At 33.5% G+C, this 16,096-nt stretch overlaps 1 protein-coding gene across 5 annotated transcripts in view; it reads left to right on the top strand.

Annotated features, from left to right (window-relative positions):
* The window catches only part of VPS13A (vacuolar protein sorting 13 homolog A), a 241,445-nt gene that overhangs the window by 15,585 nt on the left and 209,764 nt on the right, over positions 1–16,096 (top strand). For all 5 annotated transcript variants that reach the window (XM_060014602.1, XM_060014599.1, XM_060014598.1 and 2 more), the window contains exons 2-5: positions 9,613–9,656; positions 12,103–12,145; positions 15,319–15,414; positions 15,679–15,780. Coding sequence is in view for 4 of the 5 variants with exons in the window: in XM_060014599.1 (XP_059870582.1) it covers positions 9,613–9,656; positions 12,103–12,145; positions 15,319–15,414; positions 15,679–15,780 (285 nt within the window). In the remaining variant the exon portion in view is untranslated. The remainder of the gene's footprint in view (positions 1–9,612; positions 9,657–12,102; positions 12,146–15,318; positions 15,415–15,678; positions 15,781–16,096) is intronic.

Raw genomic sequence — 16,096 nt, 5'->3', positions numbered from 1 at the left:
CCGTTGCGGAGCACAGGCTCCGGACGCGCAGGCTCAGCGGCCATGGCTCACGGGCCTAGCCGCTCCGCGGCATGTGGGATCTTCCCGGACCGGGGCACGAACCCGTGTCCCCTGCTTCGGCAGGCGGACTCTCAACCACTGCGCCACCAGGGAAGCCCAGTGATGTGTTTTGATTCCCTTATTTCCTTTTGTGTATAGTCTATAGATATTTCCTTTGTGGTTCCACAGGGATTACATATAATATCTTAACGTTATAACAGTATATTTTAAACTGATACTGACTTAAATTCAATTGCATACAGTAACTTTACTCCTTTACAGCTTGCCTCCCCATCTTTGTTATTGATGTTAAAAAAAAAAAACATGACATCTTTATATAGTATGTATCTAGTAACATAGCTTTATAACTTTTTAATCTTTTTGTCTTTTAAACCCTGTAAAAATAAAAAATGGAGTTAAAAAGTTGAACCACAATAGTACTGGTTTTTATATTTGCCCATGTATCTTTGTTTATTGGAGAACTTTATATTTTTATATGGCTTCATGTTAGCACCTAGCATCCTTTCTTTTTAACTTGAAGGACTCCCTTTGAAACTTCTTGTAAGGCAGCTCTGCTGGTAATGAACTCCCTCAGCTTTTGTTTATCGGAGAATATCTTAATTTTCCCCTCATTTTTTCTGGATATAATGCTCTTGATTGACAGTTTTTGTTATAATTCAGCACTTTAAATATATTATTCCCCTGTTTTCTGGCTTACAGTGTTTCTGCTGAGAAATCTACTGATAATCTTATTGAGGATCCTATGTACATGTCAAGTTGCTTTTCTCTTGTTGCCTTTAATAGTCTCTCTTTGATTATTGTGTTTCTTGTTTGAGATTCTTGAATTTATATATCCATGTCTTTCTTCAAATTTGGGAGGTTTCTGGCTATTATTTCTTCAAATAAGCTCTCTACCCATTTATCTGTCCTCCTTGTGGACTCCCATGATTAACGATATATTGACCCCCTTAATGATGTCCCATAAGTCCCTTAGCCTCTGTTCACTTTTCCTCATTTTTTTTTTTTTACTCCTAACTGTGTATTTTCAAATGACCTGTCTTCAAGTTTTCTGATTCATTCTTTTGCCTGTACAAGTCTGCTTTTGATTTTCTCTAGTGAGTTTTCAATCCAGTTATTCCTTATATCTCCGTTGGTGTGTGTGTGTGTTTTCTACTTTCTTTCAAGACTTGTTGTAGTTGATCTCATGTACATACAACATTGAATAAGGTTAAGGTGTGCAACATGTTGGTTTGATACATTTATATATTGCAGTATGGTTACCACCATAGCTTTAGCTGACACCTCTATCGATTAACGTCAATATCGTTTCTTTTTTGTGGTGAGAATGTTTAAGATTTAGTTTCTCAGCAGTTGTTGAAATATATAATACACTATTTTGACTGTAGTCACCATGCGCTACATTAGATCTCCATAACTTAATTATCATAGTTGCAAGTTTATGTCCTTTAACAACATCTCCCCAATTCTCCCACATTCCAGTCCCTGGTAGCCACCATTCTACTCTGTTTCTACAAGTTTGGGTTTTTTAGATTCTTCACATAAATGATGTCGTAGAGTGTTCATCTTTCTCTGTCTGGCTTATCTCACTAACCATAAGCCCCTCAGAGGGAGTCCATCCTTGTTGTTTCAAGTTTGTTTCTTACTCATGGCTTAATATTCCATTGTATATATGAACCACATCTTTATCCATTCATCTTGATGACACTTAGGTTGTTTCCATATTTTGGCTATTGTGAATAATGCTGCAATAAACATGCAAGTGCAGAAATCTTTTTTCTTTAATCTTTTTATTTATTTGGTTGTGCCAGCTCTTAGTTGCAGCAGGCAGGCTCCTTCGTTGTGGCTCACAGTCTCCTTAGTTGCGTCTCACTGGCTCCTTAGATGTGGCATGTGAACTCTTAGTTGCGCATGCATGAGGGATCTAGTTACCTGACCAGGGATCAAACCTTGGCCCCCTGCATTGGGAGTGCAGAGTCTTAACCACTGCACCACCAGGGAAGTCCCGCAGAAATCTTTTTGATATCCCATTTTCTTTGCCTTTGGATGTATATGAAGAAGTGGGTTTTCTGGATCATATTCAAGATTTTTTCCTTTTATTTTCTGCAGTTTGATTATGGTATTCCTAGGTGTAGATTTTTTATTTCCCTGCTTGATATTTTCTGAGCTTCCTGGATCTGTGGTTTGGTGTCTTTATCATTAATTTCAGAAGTTTCTCAGCCATTATTGCTCCAAATATATGTGTATATTTTTGTTCCTCTCTCCTTTTTTGCCTTCTGATATTTCCATTAGGCATATGTTACAGCTTTTATAATTGTCCTACAGTTCTTGGACATTCTGTTTCATTATTTTTATTTTACTTTATTTTTCTCTTTGCATTTCAGTTTGGAAGTTTATATTTACATATCCTCAAGCTTGCTGATTTTTTTTTGATGTAAAATGACTTAAACTTTATTTAAAATGTGCATTTCAGAACTGTTCAGTATTGTAAATTTATGAACAGACCCAGCGAAATAAGATAGAAATTATCACATAATCACTTGTATTTTATTTTTATTTTTTATTTTTAATTGATTTTTTCATTGAAGGAAAGATTCTTTAAATCCAATAGTGCTCTACAGTTTTCAAAAGTTTCACACATACAATTTCATATAATCCCATAATAACCATAATAATCTTTTTCCCCCCAACCCCCTATATTGTTTCTTTCTCCTTCCCTCTCTCCACTGGTAACCACTAGTTTGTTCTCTGTATCTGTGAGTCTGCTTCTTATTTGTTTTATTCACTAGCTTGCTGTATTTTTTTTTGATTCCACATATAAGTGATATATAGTATTTGTCTTTCTCTGATTTATGTCGCTTAGCATAATGCCTTCCAAGTCCATCCATGTTGCTGCAATGGCAATATTTTATTCTTTTTTATGGCTAGGTATTATTCCATTGTATATATATATACCACATCTTCTTAATCTATTCATCTGTTGATGGACACTTAAGTTGCTTCCGTATCTTGGCAATTGTAAATGATGCTGCTATGAACACTGGGGTGCATGTATATTTTCTAATTAGTGTTTTGGGTTTTTTTCAGATATATGCCCAAGGAGTGGAATTGCTGGGTCATCTGGTAGTTCTGTTTTCCATTTTTTGAGAAACCTTCATACTGTGTTCCACAGTGGCTGCACCAATTTACATTCCCACCAACAGTGTACAAGGGTTCCCTTTCCTCCATATCCTTGCCAACATTTGTTACTTGTCTTCTTTTTGATGATAGCCATTCTGAGAGGTGTGAGGTGATATCTTATTGTGGTTTTGATTTGCATTTCCCTGATGATTAATGATGTTGAGCATGTTTTCATATGCCTGTTGGCCATCTGCTTGTCTTCTTTGGGAAAATGTCTATTCAGTTCTTTTGCCCATTTTTTTTTTTTTTGTGGTACGCGGGCCTCTCACTGTTGTGGCCTCTCCCGTTGCGGGTCACAGGCTCTGGACGCACAGGCTCAGCGGCCATGGCTCACGGGCCTAGCGGCCCTGTGGCATGTGGGATCTTCCCGGACCAGGGCACAAGCTCGTGTCCCCTGCATTGGCAAGTGGACTCTCAACCACTGCGCCACCAGGGAAGCCCTCTTTTGCCCATTTTTAATCTTTTTTTTTGCGTCCTTGTTTGTTTTGCTACACCATGCAGCATGCAGGATCTTAGTTCCCCAACCAGGGATTGAACCTGGGCCCCATGCAGTGGAAGCGTGGCGTTCCAACATCTGGACCACCAAGGAATTCCCCGGGTTTTTTTTTTTGATGTTGAGTTGTATGAGCTGTTAATATATGTTGGATGTTAACTCCTTATCAGTCATTTCATTTATAAATATTTTCTCCCATTCAGTAGGTTGTCTTTTTGTTTTGTTGATAGTTTCCTTTGCTGTGCAAAAGCTTTTAAGTTTAATTGGTTTTTTTGTTTGTTTGTTTTGCGTTTGTTTCCTTTGCTTTAGAAGATGGATCCAAAAAATATTGCTGCAATTTATGTCAAAAAGTGTTCTGCCTATGTTTTCCTCTAGGAGTTTGATAGTATCCGGTCTTACATTTAGGTCTTTAATTCATTTTGAGTTTATTTTTGTATATGGTGTTAGAAAATGTTCTAATTTTGTTCTTTTACGTGTAGCTGTCCAGTTTTCTTAGCACCACTTGTTGAAGAGACTGTGTTTTCTTCATTGTATATTCTTGTCTTCTTTCTCTTAGATTAATTGACCATAAGTGTGTGGGTTTATTTCTGGGCTCTCCTCTTACATTGATTAATGTGTCTGTTTTTGTGCCAGTACCAGTACTGTTTTGATTACTGTAGCTTTGTAGTATAGTTTGAAGTCAGGGAGTGTGATTACTCCAGCTCTGTTCTTCTTTCTCAAGATTGTTTTGGCTATTCAAGCTCTTTTGTGTTTCCATGAAAATTTAAAAATTATTTGTTCTAGTTCTGTGGAAAATGCCATTGGTATTTTGATAGGGATTGCATAGAATCTACTTTGCCTTGGGTAGTATGGCTATTTTAACAGTATTAATTCTTTCAATCCAAGAACATGGTATATCTTTTCATCTGTTTGTGTCATCTTCTGTTTCTTTCATTCGTGTCTTATATAGTCTTCTGAATACAGGTCTTTTACCTGCTTGGGTAGATATATTCCTAGGTATTTTATTCTTTTTGATGCGATAGTAAATTGGATTGTTTCCTTATTTTCTCTTTGATACTTTGTTGCTAGTGTATAAAATTACAACAGCTTTCTGTATGTAATTTTGTATCCTACAACGTTACTGGATTTGTTGATGAGCTATAGTAGTTTTCTGGTGGTGTCTTAAAGATTTCCTGTGTATAGTACCATGTTATCTGAAAACAGTGACAATTTTACTTCTTCCTTTCCAATTTGGATTCCTTTTATTTCTTTTTCTTCTCTGATTGCTGTGGCTAGAACTTCCAAACCTACATTGAGTAAATATGGTGAGAGTGAATGTCCTTGTCGTGTTCTTGATCTTAGAGGAAATGCTTTCAGCTTTTCAGCATTGAGTATGATGGTAGCTGTGGGTTTGTAATCATATATTACAGACAAAATGGATGTTGAATTTTATCAAAAGTTTTTTCTTCATCTATTGAGATGATCATATGGTTTTTATTCTTCAGTTTGTTAATGTGCTGTATCACACTGATTGTTTTGTGGGTATTGAAAACTCCTTGCTTCCCTGGGATAAATCCCACTTGATCATGGTGTATGATTCTCTTAATGTATTGTTGGATTTGGTTTGCTGGTATTTTCTTGAGAATTTCTGCATCTGTGGTCATCAGTGATATTGGCCTGTAACTTTCTTTTATGGTATCTTTGGTTTTGGTATCAGGATGATGGTGGCCTCATAGAATGATTTTCGAAGTGTTCCTTCCTCTGCAATTTTTTGGAGTAGTTTAAGAAGGATAGGTGTTAACTCTAAGTGTTTGGTAGAATTCACCTGTGGAGCCATCTGGTCCTGGACTTTTGTTTTTTGGGAGCTTTTTAATCACAGTTTCAATTTCAGTACTTGTACTTGGTCTGTTCATATTTTCTATTTCTTCCTGGTTCAGTCTTGGGAGATTGTACCTTTCTAAGAATTTGTCTATTTCTTCTAGGTTGTCCATTTTATTGGCATATAGTTGCTTGTAGTAGTCTCTTACGGTCCTTTGTATTTCTCTGGTGTCCGTTGTAACTTCTCCTTTCTCATTTCTAATTTTATTGATTTGAGTCCTCTCTTTTTTTCTTGATGAGTCTGGCTAAAGGTTTATCAATTTTGTTTAACTTTTCAAAGAATCAGCTTTTAGTTTTATTGTTCTTTTCTATTTTCTTGGTTTCTATTTCATTTATTTTTGCTTTGATCTTTATGATTTCTTTCCTTCTGCTAACTTTGAGTTTTGTTTGTTCTTTCTCTAGTTGCTTTAGGTGTAAGGTTAAGTTTTTTTAATTGAGATTTTTCCTGTTTCCCTGAGGTAAGCTTGCATCGCTATAAACTTCCCTCTCAGAACTGCTTTTGCTGTGTCCCATAGGTTTTGGATGGTCATTTTTTATCATTTTCATTTGTCTCTAGGTATTTTTAAATTTCTTCTTTGATTTCTTCAGTGATCCATTGGTTGTTTAGTAACATACTGATTAGTCCACATATTTGTGTTTTTTGCAATATTTTTCTTTCAGTTGTTTTCTCATCCCATAGTGTTGTGGTTGGAAAAGATGCTTGATATGATTTCAGGTTTCTTAAAGTTACTGAGACTTGCTTTGTGGCCCAACATGTGATCTATCCTGGAGAATGTTCTATGTGCACTTGAAAAGAATGTGTATTCTGCTGCTTTTGGACCAAATTCTCTATATGTATCAGTTAAGTTCAGGTAGTCTAGTCTGTCATTTAAGTCCAGTGTTACCTTATTGATTTCTGTCTGGATGATCTGTCCGTTGATGTACATGCGGGTGTTAAAATCCCTTACTGGGCTTCCCTGGTGGCACAGTGGTTGAGAATCTGCCTGCTAATGCAGGAGACACAGGTTCGAGCCCTGAATACATTGTTCTTTTACGTGTAGCTGTCCAGTTTTCTTAGCACAGGTTGCTCCCACATGCCGTGGAGCAACTAGGCCCGTGAGCCACAACTACTGAGCCTGCGCGTCTGGAGCCTGTACTCCGCAACAAGAGAGGCCGCGATAGTGAGAGTCCCGCGCACCACGCTGAAGAGTGGCCCCCGCTTGCCACAACTAGAGAAAGCCCTCACACAGAAACAAAGACCCAACACAGCATAAATAAATTAATAAACTCCTACCCCCAACATCTTAAAAAAAATAAAAAATAAAAATCCCTTACTATTATCATGTTACTGTCGATTCCTCCTTTTACGTCTTTTAATATTTGCCTTATATTATTTAGGTGGTCTTGTCTTGGGTTAACGTATATTTACAATTGTATCTTTTTCTTGGTTTGATCCTTTGATCAGTATATAGTGTCCTATTTTGTTTTTTATAATAATCTTTATTTTAAAGTTGATTTTGTGTGATACAAGTATTACTAGTTGGGCTTTCTTTAGACTTTCATTTACATGGAATACCTTTTTTCATCCTCTCACTTTCAGTCTGTGTGTGTCTCTAGATCTGAAGTGAGTCTCTTGTAGACAGCATATATATGGGTCTTGTTTCTGTATCCATTCAGCCACTCTGTCTTTTGGTTGGAGCACTTAGTCCATTTACATTTAAGGTAATTATTGATATGTATGTTCTTATTGTCAGTTTGTTAACTGCTTTGAACTTATTTTCGTAGGTTCTTCCCCTTTCTCCTCTTGTTCTCTTCTCTTGTGATTTGATGAATATCTTTGTGTTTGGGATTCCTTTTTTGTGTGTGTATATCTATTGTAGATTTTTGGTTTGTGGTTACCATGATGTTTTTGTATAGCAATCTATACAAAGCATAATAGCCAAAAACTTCTCTAACGTGAAAAAGGAAGCACTCACTGAAGTCCAGGAAGTGCAGAGAGTCCCATACATGATAAACCCAAGGAGGAACACACTGAGACACATATTAGTCAAGCTGACAAAAGTTAAAGACAAAGAGAAAATATTAAAAGCAACAAGGGAAAAGCAACACATAAGAAGGAAATCCCCATAAGGTTATCAGCTTATTTTTCAGCAGGAATTCTGCAGGCTAGAAGAGAGTGACACAATATATCCAAAGTGATGAAAGGGTAAAGCCTATAATCAAGAATATTCTACCTAGCAAGGCTCTCCTTCTGATTTGATGGAGAGATGAAAAGCTTTACAAACAAGCAAAAGCTAAAAGAGTTCAGCACTACCAAACCAGCTTTACAACAAATGTTAAAGGAACTTCTCTAGGTGAAAAAAGAAAAGGCCACAATTCAAAGCAGGAATATTATTAAATGAAAAGACTCACAGGTAAAAGGCAAACATACAGTAAAGGTAGGAAATCATCCACACACAAAGCTAGTAGGGAGATTAAAAGACAAAAGTAGTAAAATCATCTATACCCACAATAAGCAGTTAAGGGATACACAAAACAATTAGATATAAAATGTGATATTAGAAACAGTCATTGTGAGAAGAGGAGGAGAGTACAAATGCAAGTTTTTAAAAATGCATTTGAGATCAGCAACTTAAAACAATTGCATATATATATACACACACACACCCGTATATATATATATATATATATATATATATATATATATACACACACACATACACACACACACACGCACACACACACATATATATATATATATATATATATATATGCGCTGGGTTGGCCAAATATATATATTGGGTTGGCTAAAATGTTCATTTGGGTTGTTCTGTACATCTTGTAGAACAACCCAAATGAACATTTTGGCTAACCCAATATATATATAGACTGCTATACAAAAACCTCATGGTAACCGGAAAAACCAAAAACCTAAAATCACTTGTACTTTAAATGGTACTACAAGCATCTAAAGTTAGTTTTATATGGAAATATTAACTTTGTTGGATATTTTAATGTCGTTATCTCTTAATCTTTTTTTTAGTGTCATGTATTTTTCATTTTGCTGCACTGTGAGCCCTTTTTTATTTAAGAAGATTTGATAGAAATATTTCTATCAAATTTAATTTTTTTAACCAGTATGTGGAGATATTGTATAACATTATAGACTTATTTAAAGCTATTTATAGAAGATACATTTTAATGTAAAATAATGTTTTACAGTATAGCACTTTTCAGCTGTACTCAGTGATTCATTTTATATCTATATAGTATATTGACTCGAAAAAAAATTCAGAGCACAAAGTATATTGAAGGCTGCCAGTACAAAGAATTATCCATAAATGAAAAGTTCACGCTCTACATTTGAACATTACAGTAGAAAAAACAATAAGTGATACTCCATGTACCTATATCATTCACTGATTGGTCACTACCACAATGGATCAATAAGTTTGTCTAATTGTACAGCTTACCTTTATTAGATGTTTACTGATGTTTATTTCTTGTTTGTTTCCCCAGACGTTATGTGAACGTCTAGACAGCAGTTACTCATATACAAATTATTGCTTAAAAGTGAAGGCATTCATTTTGTGTAGCAGAATTAAAACAGCAAGATATGACAACATTCCAGTATCTCTAGGAAATCCTTGTTAACCTCACATTGATGGATTAAAAATTTCTTTGCAATTGTATTTAAACAAATATATTTAAATACAGTTCATTTTTTCCTATATTTTCTTATATCATGCTGTGTTGGTAAATTCATATTATTTGTATAATTTTAATGAAAATGTATTCATTAACAGTGAGCTACAACCATAGAGGTCAGAACTTATAGTAAATGATGTTTTGGTCAGACATACAAGCTTAGACTAAGTTGAAGGATGAAGGTGAGCCAACAATCATAGTTGGATTCTGTTTCTGTTATGTACATTTTTATGATTATTTTCCTTAATATGACATTTAGGAATGACGTTTACCTAGCTTGTTAAAATAAAAGTTATTTGAAAATTTCAATTTTATTTTTTAATAATTTTTCTTTTTAGGAGCTGTAGCCCTGAAGAATCTTGAAATTAAAGAAAATGCCCTGGTAGGTTTTGACTATAAAAATTGTTGTATTAGTGCAGTTAGCTGCATAGACTTCTTCCTGATTTACTTTAACATCTTAAATTATTTAAGTTTGAGAAAAATTTTAAAAAGTAATTTTTGTAAAATGTGAATTTTGCAAAATGGACTTTTAATCTCCATAAAAGTACAAACTGACAGTGTAATTTTCCCCATTAAAAATACTTCTAAAATTTATCTCTTCCTATATGGTTTCATTTTAGATTGTTAATTTACCTCTCCAATCATCTTCAGGTTTTTTTTTCCCTAATACCATTTTAATCATTTTTTACTGTAGAATACAGTGGCGTGAATTACAGTGTTGTACAACTGTCATCAGTATGTATTTCTAAAACATTTTTGATACTCCAAGGGGAACCCTGTAACCAGTAAGAAATACCTAACTCCCCATTCGCTCTCTCCATATACCTTGCTAACTTCTACTTTTGTCTGTCTTAATTTGCCTATTCCAGGTACCTCATATAAATAGAATAATGCTATGTTTGTCATTTTGTGTCTAGTTTACTTAGCATAATTCCTTCAAGGTTCATCCATGTTGTAGCATTTATCAGAAAATCACTCCTTTATCTGGCTGAAAAATGTATGTATATATGCCACATTTTGTCCATTTATCTGTGGATGGACACTTGGGTTGTTTCTGCCTTTTGTCTCTTGTGAATAATGCTACAATGAACATTAGCATACATGTCCGTTCAAGTTCTTACCTTCAGTTTCTGTGTGTAAATACCTAGGAGTGAAATTGCTGGATTATTTGGTTATTTTATGTTTAGCCTTTTCAGGAACTGCCACACTGCTTTCCATAGCAGTTGAACCATTTTACACAGGCGTACCTTGGAGATTTTGCAGGTTCATTTCCAGTCCACTGCAATAAAGTGAATACTATTGCAATAAAGCAAGCCACATGAATTTTTCCCAGTGCATATAAAAATTATATTTACTCATACTGTATTCTCAAAAACAAGTTTACGTACCTCAATTAATAAATAACGCTATTGGGAAAGTGGCGCTGATAGAGTTGCTTAACACAGAATTGCCACAAACCTTCAATTGGTTAAAAACAAACAAACAAACAAAAAAAACCCCCACAGTATCTGGGAAGCGCAACAAAGCAAAGTACAATAAATTGAGGTATGCCTAAATTCCCACCAGCAATGCATGAGGGTTCTAATTTCTCCACATCCTTGACAACATTTATTTTCTGGTTTTTGATAACAGCCATCCCAGTGGGAATGAAGTGGTATATCGTTTTGGTTTTCCTTTGCACTTCTCTAATGACTGTTGAGGCTGAGCATCTTTTCATGTGCTTATTGGCCATTTTTATATGTTCTTTGGAGAAATGTCTACTGAAAAGCATTGCTAATTTTTTTTTTTTTTTTTTTTTTGCGGTGCGTGGGCCTCTCACTGTTGCGGGCTCTCCCGTTGCGGAGCACAGGCTCCGGACGCGCAGGCTCAGCGGCCATGGCTCACGGGCCCAGCCGCTACGCGGCATGTGGGATCCTCCCGGACCAGGACACGAACCCGCGTGCCCCGCATCGGCAGGCAGACTCTCAACCTCTGCACCACCAGGGAAGCCCGCATTGCTAATTTTTTAATCAAGTTTTTTTTTTTTTTTGGTTTAGTTTCGGTTCTTTATATATTTTGGTTATTTCCCCTTATCAGAAGATATGATTTGCAAATACTTTCTCCCATTTTGTGGGTTGTCTTATGCCTCTGTTAACAGTGTTATGTACAATTTTTTATGCAAAAAAATTTAATTTTGATGAAATTGACTTTATCATTTAATTGTTGTTGTTGCCTGTGCCTTTCATGTGATATCCAAGAAATCATTGCCCAATCCAGTGTCCAGAAGATTTTACCTTTTGTTTTCTTCTAAGGTTTTATAGTTCTAGTTCTTATGTTAGGTATTTGGTTCATTCTGAGTTAATTTTTGTATATGGCATAAGATAAGGGTCCAACTGCATTCTTTTGCAAGTGGATATCCAGCTTTCCCAGCACCATTTATTGAAAAGGTTGTCCTTTCCCAATTGAATGGGGAGAAATTTATTTGAGGATGTTTTTTGCAAAGTGGAGTTTAATCTCCTTACAAATACAAACTGACAGTGGAATTTTCCACTTTCTTTTTCCTTTTTTCAAGCAGTGTAAAAGCTGTAGTGATTCTGGTATGGGTAACTTAGGGGTCAGTATTGCTGTAGAACTTTTTTGTAGTTATTTTAAGGTGATCAGTCTCTGAATTTTATGGATTTGAAGATAATATTGCAATTATGTATTTATAAATTTAAATAACTGTTGAGGGTAAAGAGAAGGTGTAAGTTAACTTAAATCCCTTAAGTAATTTTGGGAAGAAACAAATAGTCATCTGTTTTGTTGAACTGTATATGTACTAATATTTTACATATGTGTATTTTTTGTAGAGTCAACTGGATGTACCGTTTAAAATTAAAGTTGGCCATATAGGTAAGCTATCCTTAGTATTTGAATGTCCTTCTTGTCGGACATGCAACCAGAATAATATGTCTAATATCTCTATAATGTGATATTTATAATGTTTCTGAGAATAAATTAAAAGCATTATGTGTTTTCATCTATGTAGAGCTTCGTTGTGTAACTTAAAAATGCTGTCCATGAATCCCTTGTTTAATACTGGTGAAATTATGCATATTGTTAAGTGTTAAAATGAGTTGAGATCAAAGCATTAAATCTAATAGCATGATTGTCTCAGTTTCTTAGGTTTCTGACTAGTTATCCTTGCTGTATTCCGATTGGCCATGGATATGTGGTATAAGGAGTAGGGTCTGGATCATCCAGGTAGTATGGCTAGGAACCAATCAAAAACCTAATTTCCGCTCTGGAAGTTTTCTAGTTTTCTAGGAAACACTGTGCTATCTTTCTTGTTTTGTATTACTTTTCCAGTTTTTGTAGTTTACATATTAAGTGTACTGGTTGAACAGAAATAATTGATTCAAATATGATGTTTTAACATGTTTAATAAAGACATGTATGTTTGGTTTCTTAAATTATTTTGGTTTATTTAACTTTATTGTTTAAACTTTATTGGTTTAAGTATTGTGCAAGATGATAGTGTTATTATTTGTGACTTGGAAGTTTTTTATACAGATAATTTGTGTAGTAGAATTTATATAATGTTATTGCAGTGTTTTAGTGTCACTTGGGGAACAAGGTGTTCTGAAAGCTTATATAAATTACATGATGAATGTCTCCACAATTTTGTGCTCTTATAGTTGTTATTAGACTGTATGCCAAAGAAAGTTTTTATCATTTACATTTACATTGCTGAGACTCAAATTCTGTTTCCCTCCTTTCTCCCACCCCGACAATTTAAAGACTATTTAGTATAGATAAGACGGGAAAAATGTCACCCACCTAATATATTTATTTCCGCCTACTATATTTACTTTTGCAGATTTTTAAATGATTGTTTACATGTGAACATTTTGACTTCCTATAATCATGGTATATGTATCATTTTATATTCTATTTTTAGGTTAATATTTAATAAAGATTGCTCATAATCCATGTTAATTTGACCTCCCTTATTTCTTAAGGTAGTATAATAACCCATTGAATGCATATTTGGACAATGTAATCTTATATTTCTATTGGTACAAAAATATTACAGTAAACATTTTCACATACCTTTTGAAAATATTCTAAAAGTCATTGAATTTTATAACTATATTCATTGTAAATCAGTGTATATAAATTTAACATCAATTCAAGAAAAATTAAAAAAAAATATATAAGGGCAGTAAATCGACCTGCTTTCATTTAGAACCTACCTTCTTTCCTTTCTTTTCTTTTTTGACCATGTTTAAAAATGATAAGGTAATTTTCAGTGTTAATATAAGGTGGTAGAAGGTACACTGCGCTAATACCTAATACATAAGATAATCTTGAGAATCATTTAAGGTGTCGTTTGCATATCTCTATCATAGAACCTGACATTCTTTTATATCATTATTTATTTTTTCTTCTAAACAGTAAGTTTTTTCAGAAGTGGATTTAATTTTAAAATTTTATTTTAATTTTATTGTATCCTCACTTAGCACAATACTTGGCATATAGTAGGAACACAATTTGTTGAAGGAAAGAAGTACACATTTCCAAGTGAGTGGTACAGTAGTACAGCCAGTTTTATAAGAACATATTGTCAACCCCCTTGCCATTAATGGGGGTTGTTAATCTTACTGATCTTTCAAAGTTTTCCTCATTAAGCATGCAGAATTTCATACATATCAAATATAAATACTCATGTATTTTCAAAGTAATTGTTTTCATGTGGAAGATTTTTGAAATTACCTTCGTTTATATTTTTCTGAATTTTCTAAATTTTCTATAAGAAGCCTGCACTTCATAAGGAGAGGAAAAAACAGTTTGGCTTTAAAAAGAAAAAAAAAACTTAATGGTAAAAATGGTACATTGTTAGTTTTATATGTGTTTCTTTGCATACTTAATGCTATTGTGGCACTGTTCTATGTCCTTTTATTCACTTACTTTTTTGGATTATTAATGTATGTGTGTATATGTGTGTAAGCAGTCTGCTTGATACATTTATAAGTAAACTGTCAAATTCGTCACAATTATCTTTCCCAATTTGCTCACTTCATTTTGGTTATATTTTGGATAGTATGGAAATTTGAAATGGTCACTGTCCTCTCTGATTTTAAAACTTAGAAAGTTATTCCTCTTTTAGAAATCAGGTACTTTGTTTTTTTCTGAATTGACTTAGTATGAAGAAATCTTTTTCTCAATTTGGGGTTTTTTAAAACATGGATTTTGGGGGTTATGTAATGTGACATGTCTAGGTATGTATTACTAACCAGTTAATGCAACACTGGTGTATTTAAGAAGTCTTTCCCTTCCCCAGTCATGACAACTATTTCTAAATCTAGAGATTCATACTTTGTAAAAAAATTTTAAAATATTGAAAAAAACTATTATAGAAATTTTGTAAATACATAAAACTAGAATTAATAGTATAATCAGCCCCTTACATAGTATTTTTTAGTTCAAGAAATCTAATGCTTTTTAAAATACTTTGCTATTGGGTTGTAAAATATTTTCATTAGTTGGAACGATTTTCTAATATTGCCTAGGATCCTTGATTATTACCATAGAAATTTGTTAGTACATACACTTATGATAATCATACTTATGTATATACTATATATATATCATGTAATATATATGTAAAATCTATATATAAAAAATACACATATAAAGAATGTAACCTACCTTTTTAAAGTATGAGAAAGATATTTCTTAGAGGTTTTGAGTAAGAATTGGGGAAAATCATTATTATAATATCAAGGGTTGTTGATTAATGGAAGAATAATATTGGTATGTTTGTGGTACATATCACCAGAAATAGAAATTTGTAAATATTTAGAATATGGCTTAGTAGATTTTCCAACAGTACTAGTACAAATAATTTCAAATCATCACTGTAAAGGCTTTTTGTTTATGGTTGTAAAATAGCTTTCTGCAAAGTTAATGAGCTCATAAGGTCAAAGGCTACTTTGTTATCTCTTTTAATGCCTGACAGAAAATAAGCTGATAGTAAATCTAGGTTGAAAGAATAATATTTTTTGTCTTTTTTTTTCATATAGGTAATCTTAATCTTCTAATTCCATGGAAAAACCTTTATACCCAACCAGTTGAAGCTCTATTGGAAGACATTTATTTACTCATAGTGCCTTCTTCTAGTAAGTCAAATTTTAAACATCATTTCAGTTACTCTTTTTTGTGCATGGAAAAATCTTTATATTTGATAATTATGTTTGTTCAAATAATTCTGGTGAATTTTTGGAGTTTTTTTAATATTTAAATTTGGTATTTGATAATACAACATAAATTGGTTTTTACTCTAATTTTTGCAGACTGTGAGTTAGTGATTATTTTCTAGGATATTTTTTGGAATGAGTTAATTTAAGGTAATTAAGATTCTTCCTTTTTTATACTTCCTGTAGGAATAAAATATGATCCTTTAAAAGAAGAAAAACAACTCTTTGAAGCAAAGCAACAGGAACTGAAAAGGATAGAAGAAGCAAAACGAAAAGTAGCTGATCAAGGTAAAAACAAATAAGAATGGTAATAAGAAAAGCGGAAAAGACCTAAATATTTATCACATTTGAGTATTATTTTCTTCTGGAAGCACTGAGATTACTTTAAAAATATGACAGAATCTTATTACATGAGGAATTTTAATGTGGTTTCTATGTTTTATCATGTTTACAGAAATTTTACCTTATAGAAATTTACCTTAGTGCAAATAATATCCCTAGCTTATAAGAGTAAGGTTAGATTTTAACTATAGTAATTAATTTCATCAAGTATATTTTCTTACCTTTCTTGTCTTCTCTTTCTTATTCCACTTGTATCAATTCT

The sequence above is a fragment of the Delphinus delphis genome, chromosome 6 (assembly GCF_949987515.2).
Source record: "Delphinus delphis chromosome 6, mDelDel1.2, whole genome shotgun sequence".
In the NCBI taxonomy this organism is placed as follows: Eukaryota; Metazoa; Chordata; class Mammalia; order Artiodactyla; family Delphinidae; genus Delphinus; species Delphinus delphis.
This window is presented reverse-complemented; position numbering and strand designations above follow the sequence as displayed.